At 35.3% G+C, this 13,052-nt stretch overlaps 1 protein-coding gene across 7 annotated transcripts; it reads right to left on the bottom strand.

Moving 5' to 3' along the window:
- Window positions 1-3,324: 3,324 nt before the first annotated feature.
- Window positions 3,325-8,810, bottom strand: LOC132640041 (bifunctional TH2 protein, mitochondrial-like). 7 transcript variants are annotated; one of them, XM_060356454.1, is made up of 6 exons: window positions 8,480-8,810; window positions 6,887-7,035; window positions 5,717-6,007; window positions 5,059-5,470; window positions 4,595-4,861; window positions 3,325-4,066 (listed from the first exon to the last, which is right to left on the bottom strand). In XM_060356454.1, the coding sequence occupies exons 2-6, from the start codon at window positions 7,004-7,006 to the stop codon at window positions 3,651-3,653; spliced, it is 1,506 nt and encodes a 501-aa protein (XP_060212437.1). In that variant the 5' UTR covers window positions 7,007-7,035; window positions 8,480-8,810; the 3' UTR covers window positions 3,325-3,650. The 7 variants fall into 7 exon arrangements, with proteins under 7 accessions (XP_060212437.1, XP_060212438.1, XP_060212439.1 ...); XM_060356455.1 differs by having other exon boundaries at window positions 5,717-6,004; XM_060356456.1 differs by having other exon boundaries at window positions 6,887-6,995; window positions 8,480-8,809.
- Window positions 8,811-13,052: the final 4,242 nt, after the last annotated feature.

Here is a 13,052-nt window from a genome sequence, read left to right as displayed (position 1 = left end):
TTTTTGTACTCATTCTCTATACCTCTTATTTCAGTTATGATCTTGATTACTGGATTTCATGCTTTACATACTCAGTACATATTTCGTACTGACCCCTTTTCTTCGGGGGCTGCGTTTCATGCCCGTAGGTACAGACGCTCGTTCTGGTGACCCGACAGTTTAGGACACCTATTCTGCTATTTTTGGAGTGCTCCTTTTGTTCTGGAGCCCACATTCTGGTATAGACTCTTTCGTTGCATATATGTATGTTTGTATATATTCAGGGGTACGGCGGGGCCTTGTCCCGTCATATGATTCTGTTGTCTGTATTAGAGTCCTGTACACATACATGTGGGTTGTGAATAGTTACTGTTCGGTTATGTTTGTGTGCTTGATGTCTTAAGCGGTCTCATTCGCTATGACAGCCCTAACGGCTTATATGTATTCCTGTATGTATATATTTTGGGGCGATGTGTTTTATGACAGCCTTGCCGGCTTTTGTGTGATATATTTGTTTATATGCGACCGCTTGAGACGATGTCTGACCTTCGTATCTGGATAAGCCATTTGTATGCCGATTTTAGTTAGTGGGTGTGTACGGGTGCCCAGCTCGGGCACTAGTTACGGCCCACGGGGTTGGGTCGTGACACTATCAACCCTAGTGATCCTCTTTTGCACTTGATCCTTTTGATTTTTGGTAATTAATCCTTGTTTTCTCTTGATATTGGGTGAATATAATGGAGGGAATATTCTAGAGCTCTCAAGACTTGTGGAGAAGGTGGAAACTGAAAAATAAGAACAAAGGTCGTCTGTTTATAACTAGAACTGAAAAGTTCCAGTGATGCGGTTCGATGAGCGTGTCAACGACCCGTCGACGTGTCGACTGTCCATCGACTTACTCCTGCAGATCTTTGATTGCAGAAACACATTGACGGTGCGTGATGACGGTCCGTCAACATGTCGACGGCCCGTCGACGCTGACTGATGTCTGCAGATCTCCCCGTTTCAGTTCAAATTGCGTCGATTCGATTCGTTCAACTTCTAATCCTGTAAGTTACCAGGAATACCTGCTGGTACATTTATACACGGGGTAAGACACTTTCTTTCCCCAAAACTCAGGCACGGGTCTCCATTCCTAGGGCGTACCCGACTAGGAACCATAAGTTCTATTATGACGAAAATGAGAGACGTAACACAATTAATCAACCTTTATCCCAGGAAGAGTTATCTCAGACAATATCTTACTTAGCCATGAACTAGTTAAAGGGTACACTAGGAAGCATATTTCTCCAAGATTTATGATCAAAATGGATATCTAGAAAGCTTATTATTCAGTTGAATGGTGCTTTATTCAACAAATTCTAACAGAACTTGGATTTCCTGATCAGGTAGTGAGGTGGATTATGTTGTGTGTGCAAACTATTAGCTATAGCTTCCAAATAAATGGTATTATATCAGACACCATGGCTGTAAAAAGAGGATTGCGACAAGGGGATCCCATGTCTCCCTACCTATTTGTCCTCCTAATGGAATACTTGAATAGATGTCTCAACATTTTACGAGAGGAACCTGACTTTAACTATCACCCTATATGTCAAAGGTTGGGGATTACCCACCTATGCTTTGCTGATGATCTCCTTTTGTTTACAAAGGGAGCTATAGGGTCTGTCCAGTTGCTGAGAGATAGGTTTACTATGTTCTGAGGCTTTAGGTTTGAAAGCAAACAGTCAGAAGAGCCAGGTTTACTTTAGTGGTGTGGAAGATTATACTAAGGAAGCAATCATTTCTTTGCTTAGATATGAGATAGGAGAGTTGTCGTTCAAGTACTTAGGTGTGCCATTATCTACAAAAAAAACTCACGATAGCACAATGTCAACCTTTGGTGGACAAGATGACTGCCAGAATCACATCTTAGATGGCTAGAGGATTGTCTTATGCAGGCAGGGTTCAAATGATCAGATCAGTCCTGTTTGGCATCCAGGCATATGGGTCTCAACTATTTCTCCTTCCCCAAAAGGTGATCAAGCTTATAGAGGCAACTTGTCAAGGCTACTTATGGACAGGAGAGGCTACTATATCTAGGAGGGCACTTGTAGCTTGGGAAAAGGTCTGTCTACCCAAAGTTGCAGGAGGGCTGAATTTTATCAACCTCATAATATGGAACCAATCAGCAATATGTAAGTTGCTATGGGCACTCAGTCAACAGAAGGAAAAGCTATGGATTACTTGGGTACACACGTACTATATCAAGCGCCAAGACTTGTTCACAATAGAAGTCCCTAAGCAAGCGTCTTGGATGGTTAGGAAAATTTTTCACATGAGGAAATTTTGGCCTGCACTTGCAAGCCAACAACCAGTACTGGGCAGGGGCAAGTTCCTGATCAAAGGGGCATATAAACTACTATCTGAAGCTGCTCCTGCTGTTCCATGGAGAGGACTGGTGTGCCATACTGTGGCCTGCCCAAAACATGTATTCATCTTATGGTTGGCTCTCCTTGGTAGGCCGAGAACAAAAGACTTACTACTGAAATGGGGCCTTAGTATAAATGGCACATGTGTACTATGCAATAGCCATCCCGAGACCATTGAGCGCCTCTATTTTGAGTGCCCATACTCTCAGGAGATCTGGTCGAAGGTGCTGCAATGGTTGGGCTGGCAGAGGGTCATTATTACATGGGAACTTGAGTGGCAATGGGTACTTCAACACAGCAAATCGAGAGCTCCCAAGAACGTACTACTGAAGGCTTGTTTTACAGCAGTTATGTATGAGATATGGTGTGAAATAAACTCCCGAGTCTTCCAAATTAAAAGCGTCACAAGAGATATGATGATACATACAATACAAACTGACATGTGCATACGAGTTAGGGAGAATAGGATACTATTTGATACTATTTATTCTTTATAGGAGAGCCGTTTCTTTGGTAACTATTGTTATAGCTAGGAGATATGAGATGAGCAACCGGGATGTGGTGCGCTCTGGTTCTGAATAGTGACTACTTTGGTGATTAATAAATCGTTAGTTAATTGCCAAAAAAAAAAAAAAAAAACTCTAGCAAGTTGATGTTCTTGATATGATAGTAAAAGTGGTGTGTAAATCGACCCTAAGCAAGATCCAAAGACGTTAATAAGTTCCTTAGAAGGATTAAAACCTAAATGATCGTCAAAGTACCATTAGAAGAACCTCGAGCATAGGAAGATGGAAGACTCAAATCATTCATTAGTTATCGTGATTGATTCGGAGTGACGAAGCTAGTCTTCCTCCTCCCCCTCAACTACTACGCCTCAATCGCAAGAGAAAACATAGATATTAACAATACAAAATTGCAAAAACCAGTAACTAGATGATTGAATATTTTTATCGTCTTATGCAGTAAAAAATAGTACTTGTTCATAATAGCTGCAGAACCAAAAACAAGCCATGCGGCAACAAATTTTCGCCTAGTAATACAATTCAATCACTGCCTTTTCTTGTACTGTGCCATTCAAAGCTAAAAACTGAACAGCAAGAATCTGTAACAACCATGTATAATATTGTTGAACACCAACTTCCTTGCGAAGATTCAATGAATCAAGATTTACACTTCTGAAGAGATGGCCTTGTATGTATGAGACTATGTATGAATTTCTGTACGAAGTCCTACGAACCTGTGAGTTGAAAAAAGGTTCTTCTACGACCCCAACATGACCGCATGAATCTCAGCCCAGCTAGAAATGGTATAGAGAACACCAGAGAGTCCGTTCCAACAAGATGATTCTTCTCCCGCAGCAAAAATCTTCTGTTTCTCAACAATACCAGGAAACAACGGAATAAAAGAAACACCAAAATAATCCCTGACTCTCTTCAGACTTGTGCTTGGATTAAGCACAATGCTGATATCTGCTTGCAGCAAGCAAAGCAAATCATTTGGGGAATCCCCAACCTGAACTGTCAGATTATTTTTGTCATTGTTGTAGTTATTCAAAATTTTCCTGCAGGCTTGAAGTTTGTCGATGGGGGTTTCGACTTTCTTAACAATTTCACCAGTGGATAGATTTTCTTCATGTATAAACTCATTTGCATGCACATTCAGAACATCAAGACCACCTGTTCAATACAAAGAATTACCATTAATTTGAAAACTAAAAAGGGACCCATTGCATCATTAGCAACTACGAAAAGGAAAAGTTTTCGGAAAGACTATGATCAACCGCAACTTACAAGTTTACCATAATAGAATTAAAAGGGTAATATCTTAACAGATTTGACTCCCTAGTAACAAGTCAAAGCATATGAAAACTTTTCTTCCAGATTGATTGTCTATGATGTCTACATCTTTGATAAAAAGGAAACGATAAACCAATGAAGGTACACATCACACAAACATCAGGACAGGAAAAAATTTAAACGATATAGGGAAAGAATAGAGGGGGGGAAGCAGTAGTAGATATGATGAACGGGGTATGTTTTACACGTAACGGAAGAAAGAAATTTAATTGTACGTGCACATGAGGAATTCCAAGACACGGGATTATGGGTGAAAAGGTATACTATTAGCAATTTACCCGACGAATGTTATTCCGAAAGACTTAATTTGTCCAACCAAAACACGATCAATGGCTATATTTTAAATACCTGATGAAAAGGCAGATCTAATAAGGTCACCACACCAACAATAGGAGAGCACATGAATGTCTGCATTCAACTGTTCATTTTGTATTATGCTCTGGAGAAAGCTTTTATAACCATCCTGGAGAAGCATCAGTTCCCCGGCTCGCTTTATGTCTTCAAGTTTCAAACCTTTCAATACCCCAGATTTACTCACCCTCGTGTTAGCTCTTTTCTCAAAATCCGAAAGCTGCTCAAGCACTTTATGCAGCCTTTCGTAATCAAAATTTTCGGCTGTGAAGAATAGGAATAAATTCTTAGAATCAAATTCATTGGGGACAGTTACATTTTTGGACCACTCAGAGAAATAATAACCAGCAAAATGTATAGGTTTTATATATTAAGTAAAAATAAACATATAATATACATAACATATACAAATTCATTTCAGCTGCACAGACAATATCAAGAGCAAGATTAAAGTGTTTTACCCTTTTCAGTGAGCAACATCGTGTCTATGCATTGCTCGTATTCTTCAGTATACTGCTTAGAAAGATCTCCCCATGTACTTCTCAGATCTGCTGACAGCATTCGAACAACCGTGCCAATATTTTCATCAGATTTTGGTGCTGATATAATTGCCATTTCTGCCAAGATGGCTGAAGAATTAACAACCGTGCATGTCTGATCGAAATTAAAGAATATCACAAGCCGGTATTCAGCAGGATTGTGCTCTCTCGATATAATAGGGATGACAGATTTCTGATCAAGTGGCTGCGCTAACGGGAACCCCAATACAAGTTTCATTGCTTTTTCATAAAGCTTCTCAATAATGTCGAGCTCCTCGCTTGTAAAAGTGACGCTTAGTTTATCCAACCACTCCTCATTTTGCAGAGCCAATTCCTATATTCAGAAAATAAGTGAGCCCAAGTGCAGTAAAAGTAGGGGTGGCAACCGGACCGGGCCAACTTTAGTGGGCTGGGTTGGGGGAGGAAAGGGGTGTCTGGCCCAGCACCCTACCCGGGTGGGGTTAAATGGGATTATACGGGCTGGGACGGATCATGAACCGGGTTTCTTAAAAAATGTTTTTTTTTTTTTTTTTTTTTAAGTAAAAGTGTATGACAAGCAAGGTACAGAAAAGCAACGAACTTCGAAACCTTGAGAACCATAACTGTCAACTATACTCTTATATGGATAAGTTGTTTCGCCCTGATCAAGAAACGGCAACAGCTCTTTACCAAGGTCGGCATAAAGCCTAACACAAGGAACCATAGCACCAAGAATATAATCTGCCAACTTAGTTCTCTCAAACGGTGTTGCAAGTGAATTAGCAGCTTTTACTCTTTCAACCTTGTCTGATGTTGTAGCCAGTAAGAAACCTGTGTACTTGACTGTTCCTGGGTTGACAGCGCACTGCTTGACCATATCGGAGTCCCACTGCTAAAAGTGATTCATGGCTTATTAGCTTATAGAGGTAACTTGGAAATACTTTGATATATATATATATATATATAGCACTTCACATATGCTATAGACACAAAGGGTAAATAGCATGTCTGACCTATATAAACAAATTTCCAGCACAAATATTAGCTACTAAGAGTCCACAAAGATTAAGTTGAACATTCAGCACTGATTTTATTAAGTCACAGCAGGAAATGCCGTGGAGTAGAACTATCATAGAAGCTTTACAGGATAGAACACAACGAAGAGATATTACCACTTTGCATAATGATATCATTTTATTTGATAATTGCTGTTGCAAAAAGGCGTGGGGCAGATGTTGGTCTAGTTTAAGCTTGTCTTTTGGAGCCCATTGACTTCAGACCGAATATAGTGAAACGATATGAGACGTCGAGACGCATCCACTTCACTAATACTACACGAGAAGCATCCATGAGAACAGTGTCGACATGCATTCAAGTATAGATCAAAAAGAAGGGTGTAAGCCCATATTTTAAACAACCTCTTTCTTTTTGGTTCCATCGTCAAGTTGGATAGACTTGATTAAACTCTAAATGGCTTCCACAGTTCTTTGTGAATGTCATTCAGACAGAGGTTAAAGTTAAACGACTCAGTATTTAAAATCACATATTTGCTGTACCAGCACATTCCCACAGGAAAAATTGTATTACAATTATTTTGATCAAAGATGAGAACCATAGGAGAATCATCTGCTATACAGAGTCAACTATTATACCAGAAATCCACCATAGAGTTATATATACTAAAATTACCTAATATCTTTAATAAGCAGCAAACAATCAATGTACTAAACTAGAATTAAAGGTGACCAAGAGAAAGAAGGTTATATCTTACTTGAATAACCGTATCATGATTCTTGAGTGCTTCAATGGCATTCTTCCGCATTTCACTGAGGCCGACCTTTGCATCATCATCATCAGTACTCTCTTCTGCAGCTTCATACCTGCAAAACATTTTTGTTTTTTTCTTAACCTTCCACAAACCTGATAGACAGAACAAAAATATTAAATAACTTATACATAGGTAATTACCAAAATCCATAGTAAAACAAATATATTCCCAACAAAAAACTCAACCATCTCTTCCCCATGCATGAATGATTAGCAGATGTTGAACATAAATTAATTATTTTCTTGCACATTCATTGGAAACCAAATCATAACCATGCCACAATCCAAAAAATCACATAAATTCATCCGGCTCTTAGTAAGTCCATTTCATTCCACCATAATAATCTAAAAAATAAGCAGCAAACAAGTTAAACTACAAAAATTACAAAGTGAAATACACCATTTCTTAGAACATTATCACCTAAACAAAGCTTAAGGGTTAAAAAAAAAAAAAAAAAAAAAAAGAAGAACAAGAAGACTACTCCATTTCCAATAAAAATCGCAGTTTCCGCTTCCCAAGATTCAAACTGAAAAACTAACATTTCAAGAAATATACATATCATTTCACCATTTTGATTACAAGTTACTCCATTTCAGTCCAAAGTTACTCCCTCCGTCCATTTTTAGTTGTCCACTATAATAAACATGGACGACCACTTTTACTTAACTAGTTTATGAAACCAAGATAAAATTTATCACTAAGTTCCTACTTTACCCTTGTTATTAACTATAATCATTTTTCAATGAATTTCTGAAGACATTGAATTTTTTATATTAATTATATTTAAAAGGGAGATATAGCAAACTTATCATTTTATTAATTACTCCCTTCATCTCAAATTATTTGTCATGATTATTAAAAATAGTTGTCTCAAGTTATTTTTCGTTTTAGAAGCTCAAGGCGTAATTAAATCTTTTTTCTCTATTATACCCTTAGTTGATTTTTTACATCAATGGTTATGACACATAAATAGAATAAACATTTAATAGAGAGAGATTATAATGTAGACATAAATAATTGTAAAGCAGGTCAAATAGTTGTCTCAAGTTATTTGTCGTTTTAGAAGTTCAAAGTATAATTAATTATTTTTTCTCTATTTTACCCTTAGTTGAATTTTTTCATTAATGGATATGACACATATATAGAGTAAATATTTAATAGAGAGAGATTATAACGTAGACACAAATAAGGATAAAGTAGGTCAAATAATTGTCTCAAGTTATTTTATCGTTTTAGAAGTTCAAGGCGTAATTAAATCTTTTTTCTCTATTATACCCTTAGTTGATTTTTTACATCAATGGATATGACACATAAATAGAATAAACATTTAATGGAAAGAGATTATAATGTAGACATAAATAAGGGTAAAGTATGTCAAATACTCTTCATAGGCGTGTAAAACAAAAAAAAGGACTGATGATTTGAGATAGAGGAAGTACTTCTTGAGGGTGTGCCAAGTCAAACATAGACGAGTAAAAATGATTTAACGGAGTACTCAATAAAAAATTTCTAAAAATGAAAGTAAAAAACATTTACGCTTTAGCAAATGCTTTGAGGTAGTAAGAATCTTGAGCTATAAAATGATGGAAACTTTCAAGTTTTAAAGTTTCAGAAGCTAAACAAACAATGAAAGGTGTATAAAGAGCAAATATCCTCTCTTTTTTTAAACTTTAACCAACATTTTTTTGCTATGTCCACAGTTTCTTCAATGGGTATATTTGTCATTGTTGAAACAGTGGAGAAAAAATGGTGGGTTTGTGGATTTCTTGAAATTTTGATCAAAGAAAAGCTTTGGAATTTGTAGGAAAAATGGAGTTCTTGAAATTTTGAGTTTAGTACTGTAGTGAGTGTTTTGGAATTTGGAGAATTGTACCATAAATAGTAAGGGGGTGATGATAATGACTTTGTCCAAAAAAAAAAAAAGGTGACAAAAGGTAGAGGGACACAAAAGGGTCAACAATGACAAATAAAATTATTATTTTTAATGTGAATTTTTGTACATAAATATTACTCTTCGTCTCAAAATAAGTGTCGTTTTTTTATTTCCGAGAATAATTTTAATATTTGAAAAATTAAGATTTAGATTATTGAAAACTATATGGACAGTATTATAAGTTGGAATTTTTCTCATTGATGGAAAACTACGTTTTAAAATGTTGGTTACGATTTATATAGTTTGAATCTTGAGAACCAAGAAGTGACAGATGATTTGACCGAGGGAGTACATAAATTGTATTTTTTATTATTAAAATATTTGAAAAGTGAAAACAACCCAAAAGTATGGTTTAGTGGTGATGAAATGAAATGAATATTATCGGAGATCAATGTTCGAATTTAGTAGAGCCGAAAAAGTTACGTAGTTTCTTTCAATTTGAATATGTCCAGCTATTGGTGATAGTCAGAATGTGCGTAAGTTGATCTGTATACTTGTGATAATTAAAATGTGTGTAAGCTGATCTGAATATCACTTTATAACAAATACTTGAATGACACCTGTTGTAAATGAAGAAAACGTGATTGAGGTTCAAATTTTAGTAGAAACAAAAAGAGTCACGTGATTTTTTTCAATTTGAATATGTCTAGATACTAGTGATCGTCTGAATATCTATAGCTGATATGTAAATTACTGTCATAACAATATCTGAATGAGAACCGTTGTGAATGAAAAAAATGAATTGAGATTGTGTCGATCTTATTTTACCTATCAGTTATTAAATTCATGTCAATTCTACTGTAATTAATATTGAAGTAGTGATATTACCTCTTTTTCCATTAATGACGGATGATGTTCGGCCAAAAAATACATATATTTAATCATTATTTGTCTCACATTTTACTACTTTTAATCATGTTTCATTTGAGATAAAGCGGTATGAAGATGAAGAAATTTGAACAAAAGCTGAAAATATAGAGTTGGGCGTGCCACCCAACGTGCCACGGCGGGTGGCACGGCCAGCCTGCAAAACCTTCAGAGACACACTTTTGGCGTGCCGCCAACGTGCCACCTTGGTGCCACGCCATTTCTCAATTTTTTAGGATTTGATTTTTAAAAGCCCAGGCCTTTACGTACCCCATAAATACACCCTTTGCGCGGTTTTTACGTACTTTATCTGCAGTTAACTAAAATGGAAACTCTAAAACTCCTATTTAGCTCCAAAATTACACAATAAGCAAAAAAAAAAAAAAACTTTCAAGTTTTAAAGCTCCAGAAGCTAAACAAACAATAAATGGAGTATAACGAGCAAAAATCCGCTCCTTTTTTAAACTTTAACCAACATATTTTTGCTATTTCCACAGTCTCTTCAATGGCTATATTCTTAAGTGCTGCCATTGTTGAGAAAAAATGGTGGCTTGTGGAGTTCTTGAAATTTTGATCAAAGAAAAGCGTTAGAATTTTGGGGAAAAAATGGAGTTCTTGAAACTTTTTGAGTTTACTGTAATGAGTGTTTTGGAATTCGGAGAGTTGATGTACTACAAATAACAAGGGGTTGATGATAATGACTTGGGTCCAAAAAAAAAAAAAAAATGTGGCAAAAGGTATCCAAAGGGTCAACAATGACAAATAAAATTATTTTTTTAATGTGAAGTTTTTGGACATCTATTTACTCATTCCGCCGCGAAATAAATATCGTTTTTCTATTTCTGAGAATAAATTTAACTAATTTTAATATTTTAAACATTAAAATTTAGGTAATTGAAGACTATATGGGGAGTATTATAAGTTGGAATTTTTCTCATGTCAATATGATGAAAATATGTGTTCTAAAATGTTGATTATGTTTTATATAGTTTGAATCTCGAGAAGCAAAAGTGACAAATAATTTGAGACGGAGGGAGTACATAAATTGTATTTTTATTATTAAAACATTTGAAAAGCGAAAACAAACCAAAAGTGTAGTTTAGTGGTGATGAAATGAATGAAGATTATCGGAGATGAAGGTTGGAATTTTAGTAGAGCTGAAAAGGTTACATAATTTTTTTCAATTTGAGTATGTCTAGATATTGATGATAGTCAGAATGTGTGTATTTTTTTTTCTTTTTTTTTTTTGTTTAAATGTGTATGTTGATCTGTATAATGGTGATAATCAAAAGATGTGTAAGCTGATTTGTGTACCACTTTATAACAATACTTGAATGAAACATGTTGTGAATTAAGAAAACGTGATTGAGGTTCAAATTTTTAGAAGAAACAAAAAAATTCACGTGATTTCTTTCAATTTGAATATATTTGGATATTAGTGATAGTTTGAATGTCTGTAGCTGATCTGTACATTACTGTCAAAACAATATTTGAATAAGAGTCGTTGTGAAAGCAAAAAGTGAATTGAGATTGTGTAGATCTTTAGTTTAACTACCTGTATTAAATTCATGTCAATTCGAATTAATATTGAAGTATTGATATTACCTCTTTTTCCATTAATGAAAGATGATGTTCGGTCAAAAAATACATATATTTAGTTATTATTTTTTTCACATTTAAGTACTTTTAATCGCGTTTAATTTGAGATAAATGGGGTGTGAAGATGAAGATATTTTGACAAAAGCTGAAAATATAGAGTTGGCGTGCCACCCAACATTCCACCTTGGTGCCACGCCAACGACATTAGAATTTGTCAATCTTTTTAGGATTAGGTTTTTAAAAGCCCCTCCTTTTGGTACCCTATAAATACATCTCTTGCGCAGTTTTTACATAACTTTCAACTTAGAGAGAACTTGGAGCTGCCGTGAAGGCCAGAATAAATGGGTTTTGCTTGGACCTGCCGTGAAGGCCAAAATAATTGGCTTTTGTTTTTTCTTCTTTGTAATACTCGTTTTTATGTTTTTATTCGGATGATTTGTTGCTTTTCCTCCATGTCTATGTGAACTTAAACTCTTTAGTTCTAGGGTTGAAAAAATACGTTCTAAAATGTTGGTTATGGTTTTATATAGTTTGAATCCCGAGAAGCAAAAAGTGACAAATAATTTGGGATTGAGGGAGTACATAAATTGTAGTTTTTTTATTATTAAAATATTTGAAAAATGAAAACAACCCAAAAGTATTGTTTAGCGATGATGAAACTAAAAGAAGATTATCCTAGATCAAGGTTCCAATTTTAGTAAAGATAAAAAAAAATGTAATTTCTTTCAATTTGAATCTGTCTGGATATTGGTGATAATCAGAATGTGTGTAAACAGATTTGTACATTACTATCAAAAAAAAAAAAAAATGAATGAGAATCAATATGAATGAAAAAATGAGATGACATTGCATAAATCTTTTGTTTAACTATCCGTTATTAAAATTCATGTCAATTCGAATTAATATTTACGTCGCAATATTATCTCTTTTCTCGTTAAGGATGGACTTCCTTTTTAGGCAAGAAGAACACTATTTGAATTAATACTAACAGAAAATATGACACTACTATTCTTGTTCGATATTGTTAGATTCCTTAAACACTGTTTTCTTATGGATTGATCAAATGAGTTACAACCGGAAATGAACTAAGTACAATGTATTTATACTAATGATGTCTAAGTATAGCAGCTAACTCTAACTAATTTGCCTAATCACTAGCTGACTGCTTATAACAAGTGTACCTAAGATCAATTTATACTAGTGACACACTGTTTCTCCAATCATAAAGCCCCCCCCCCCCCCGAAGCCTTTGTTTGTCTTTCAACAATCTAATTCAGATTAAAAAAATAAAAAATAAAAAAGGGGCCCCTTTGAAGTTGCGAAGGCCTATGCTATAGTAAGAAAAAAAATACGTTGAGGTTACGAAGGGTATTTATACATACATTATATGATATAACATGTAACATGAAGGAAGAAAATGTATGCATCACATAGAATGAGAAGGTTTTGACCCATAACAATGTTCATAGAAGCAGAAGCGAAACTAGAATTTTAAATTTATGAGTTCTGAATTTTAGAAAGCGTCACTTATTGAGTTCTTGATAAATTATTTATACATATTAAGTGGACTCTTTTAACACAAATACGGAATTTGAGCCAAAGCTGTTGGCTTCTGACCCGTAAGCAAAGCTGTAGCTCCACCCCTACTTAGAAGTACTTTAAAACTGCATAAAGGGTTCTTCATTTGAGCCACCTCAACTTTAGTACTGC

This window comes from Lycium barbarum, chromosome 5 (assembly GCF_019175385.1).
Source record: "Lycium barbarum isolate Lr01 chromosome 5, ASM1917538v2, whole genome shotgun sequence".
In the NCBI taxonomy this organism is placed as follows: Eukaryota; Viridiplantae; Streptophyta; class Magnoliopsida; order Solanales; family Solanaceae; genus Lycium; species Lycium barbarum.
This window is presented reverse-complemented; position numbering and strand designations above follow the sequence as displayed.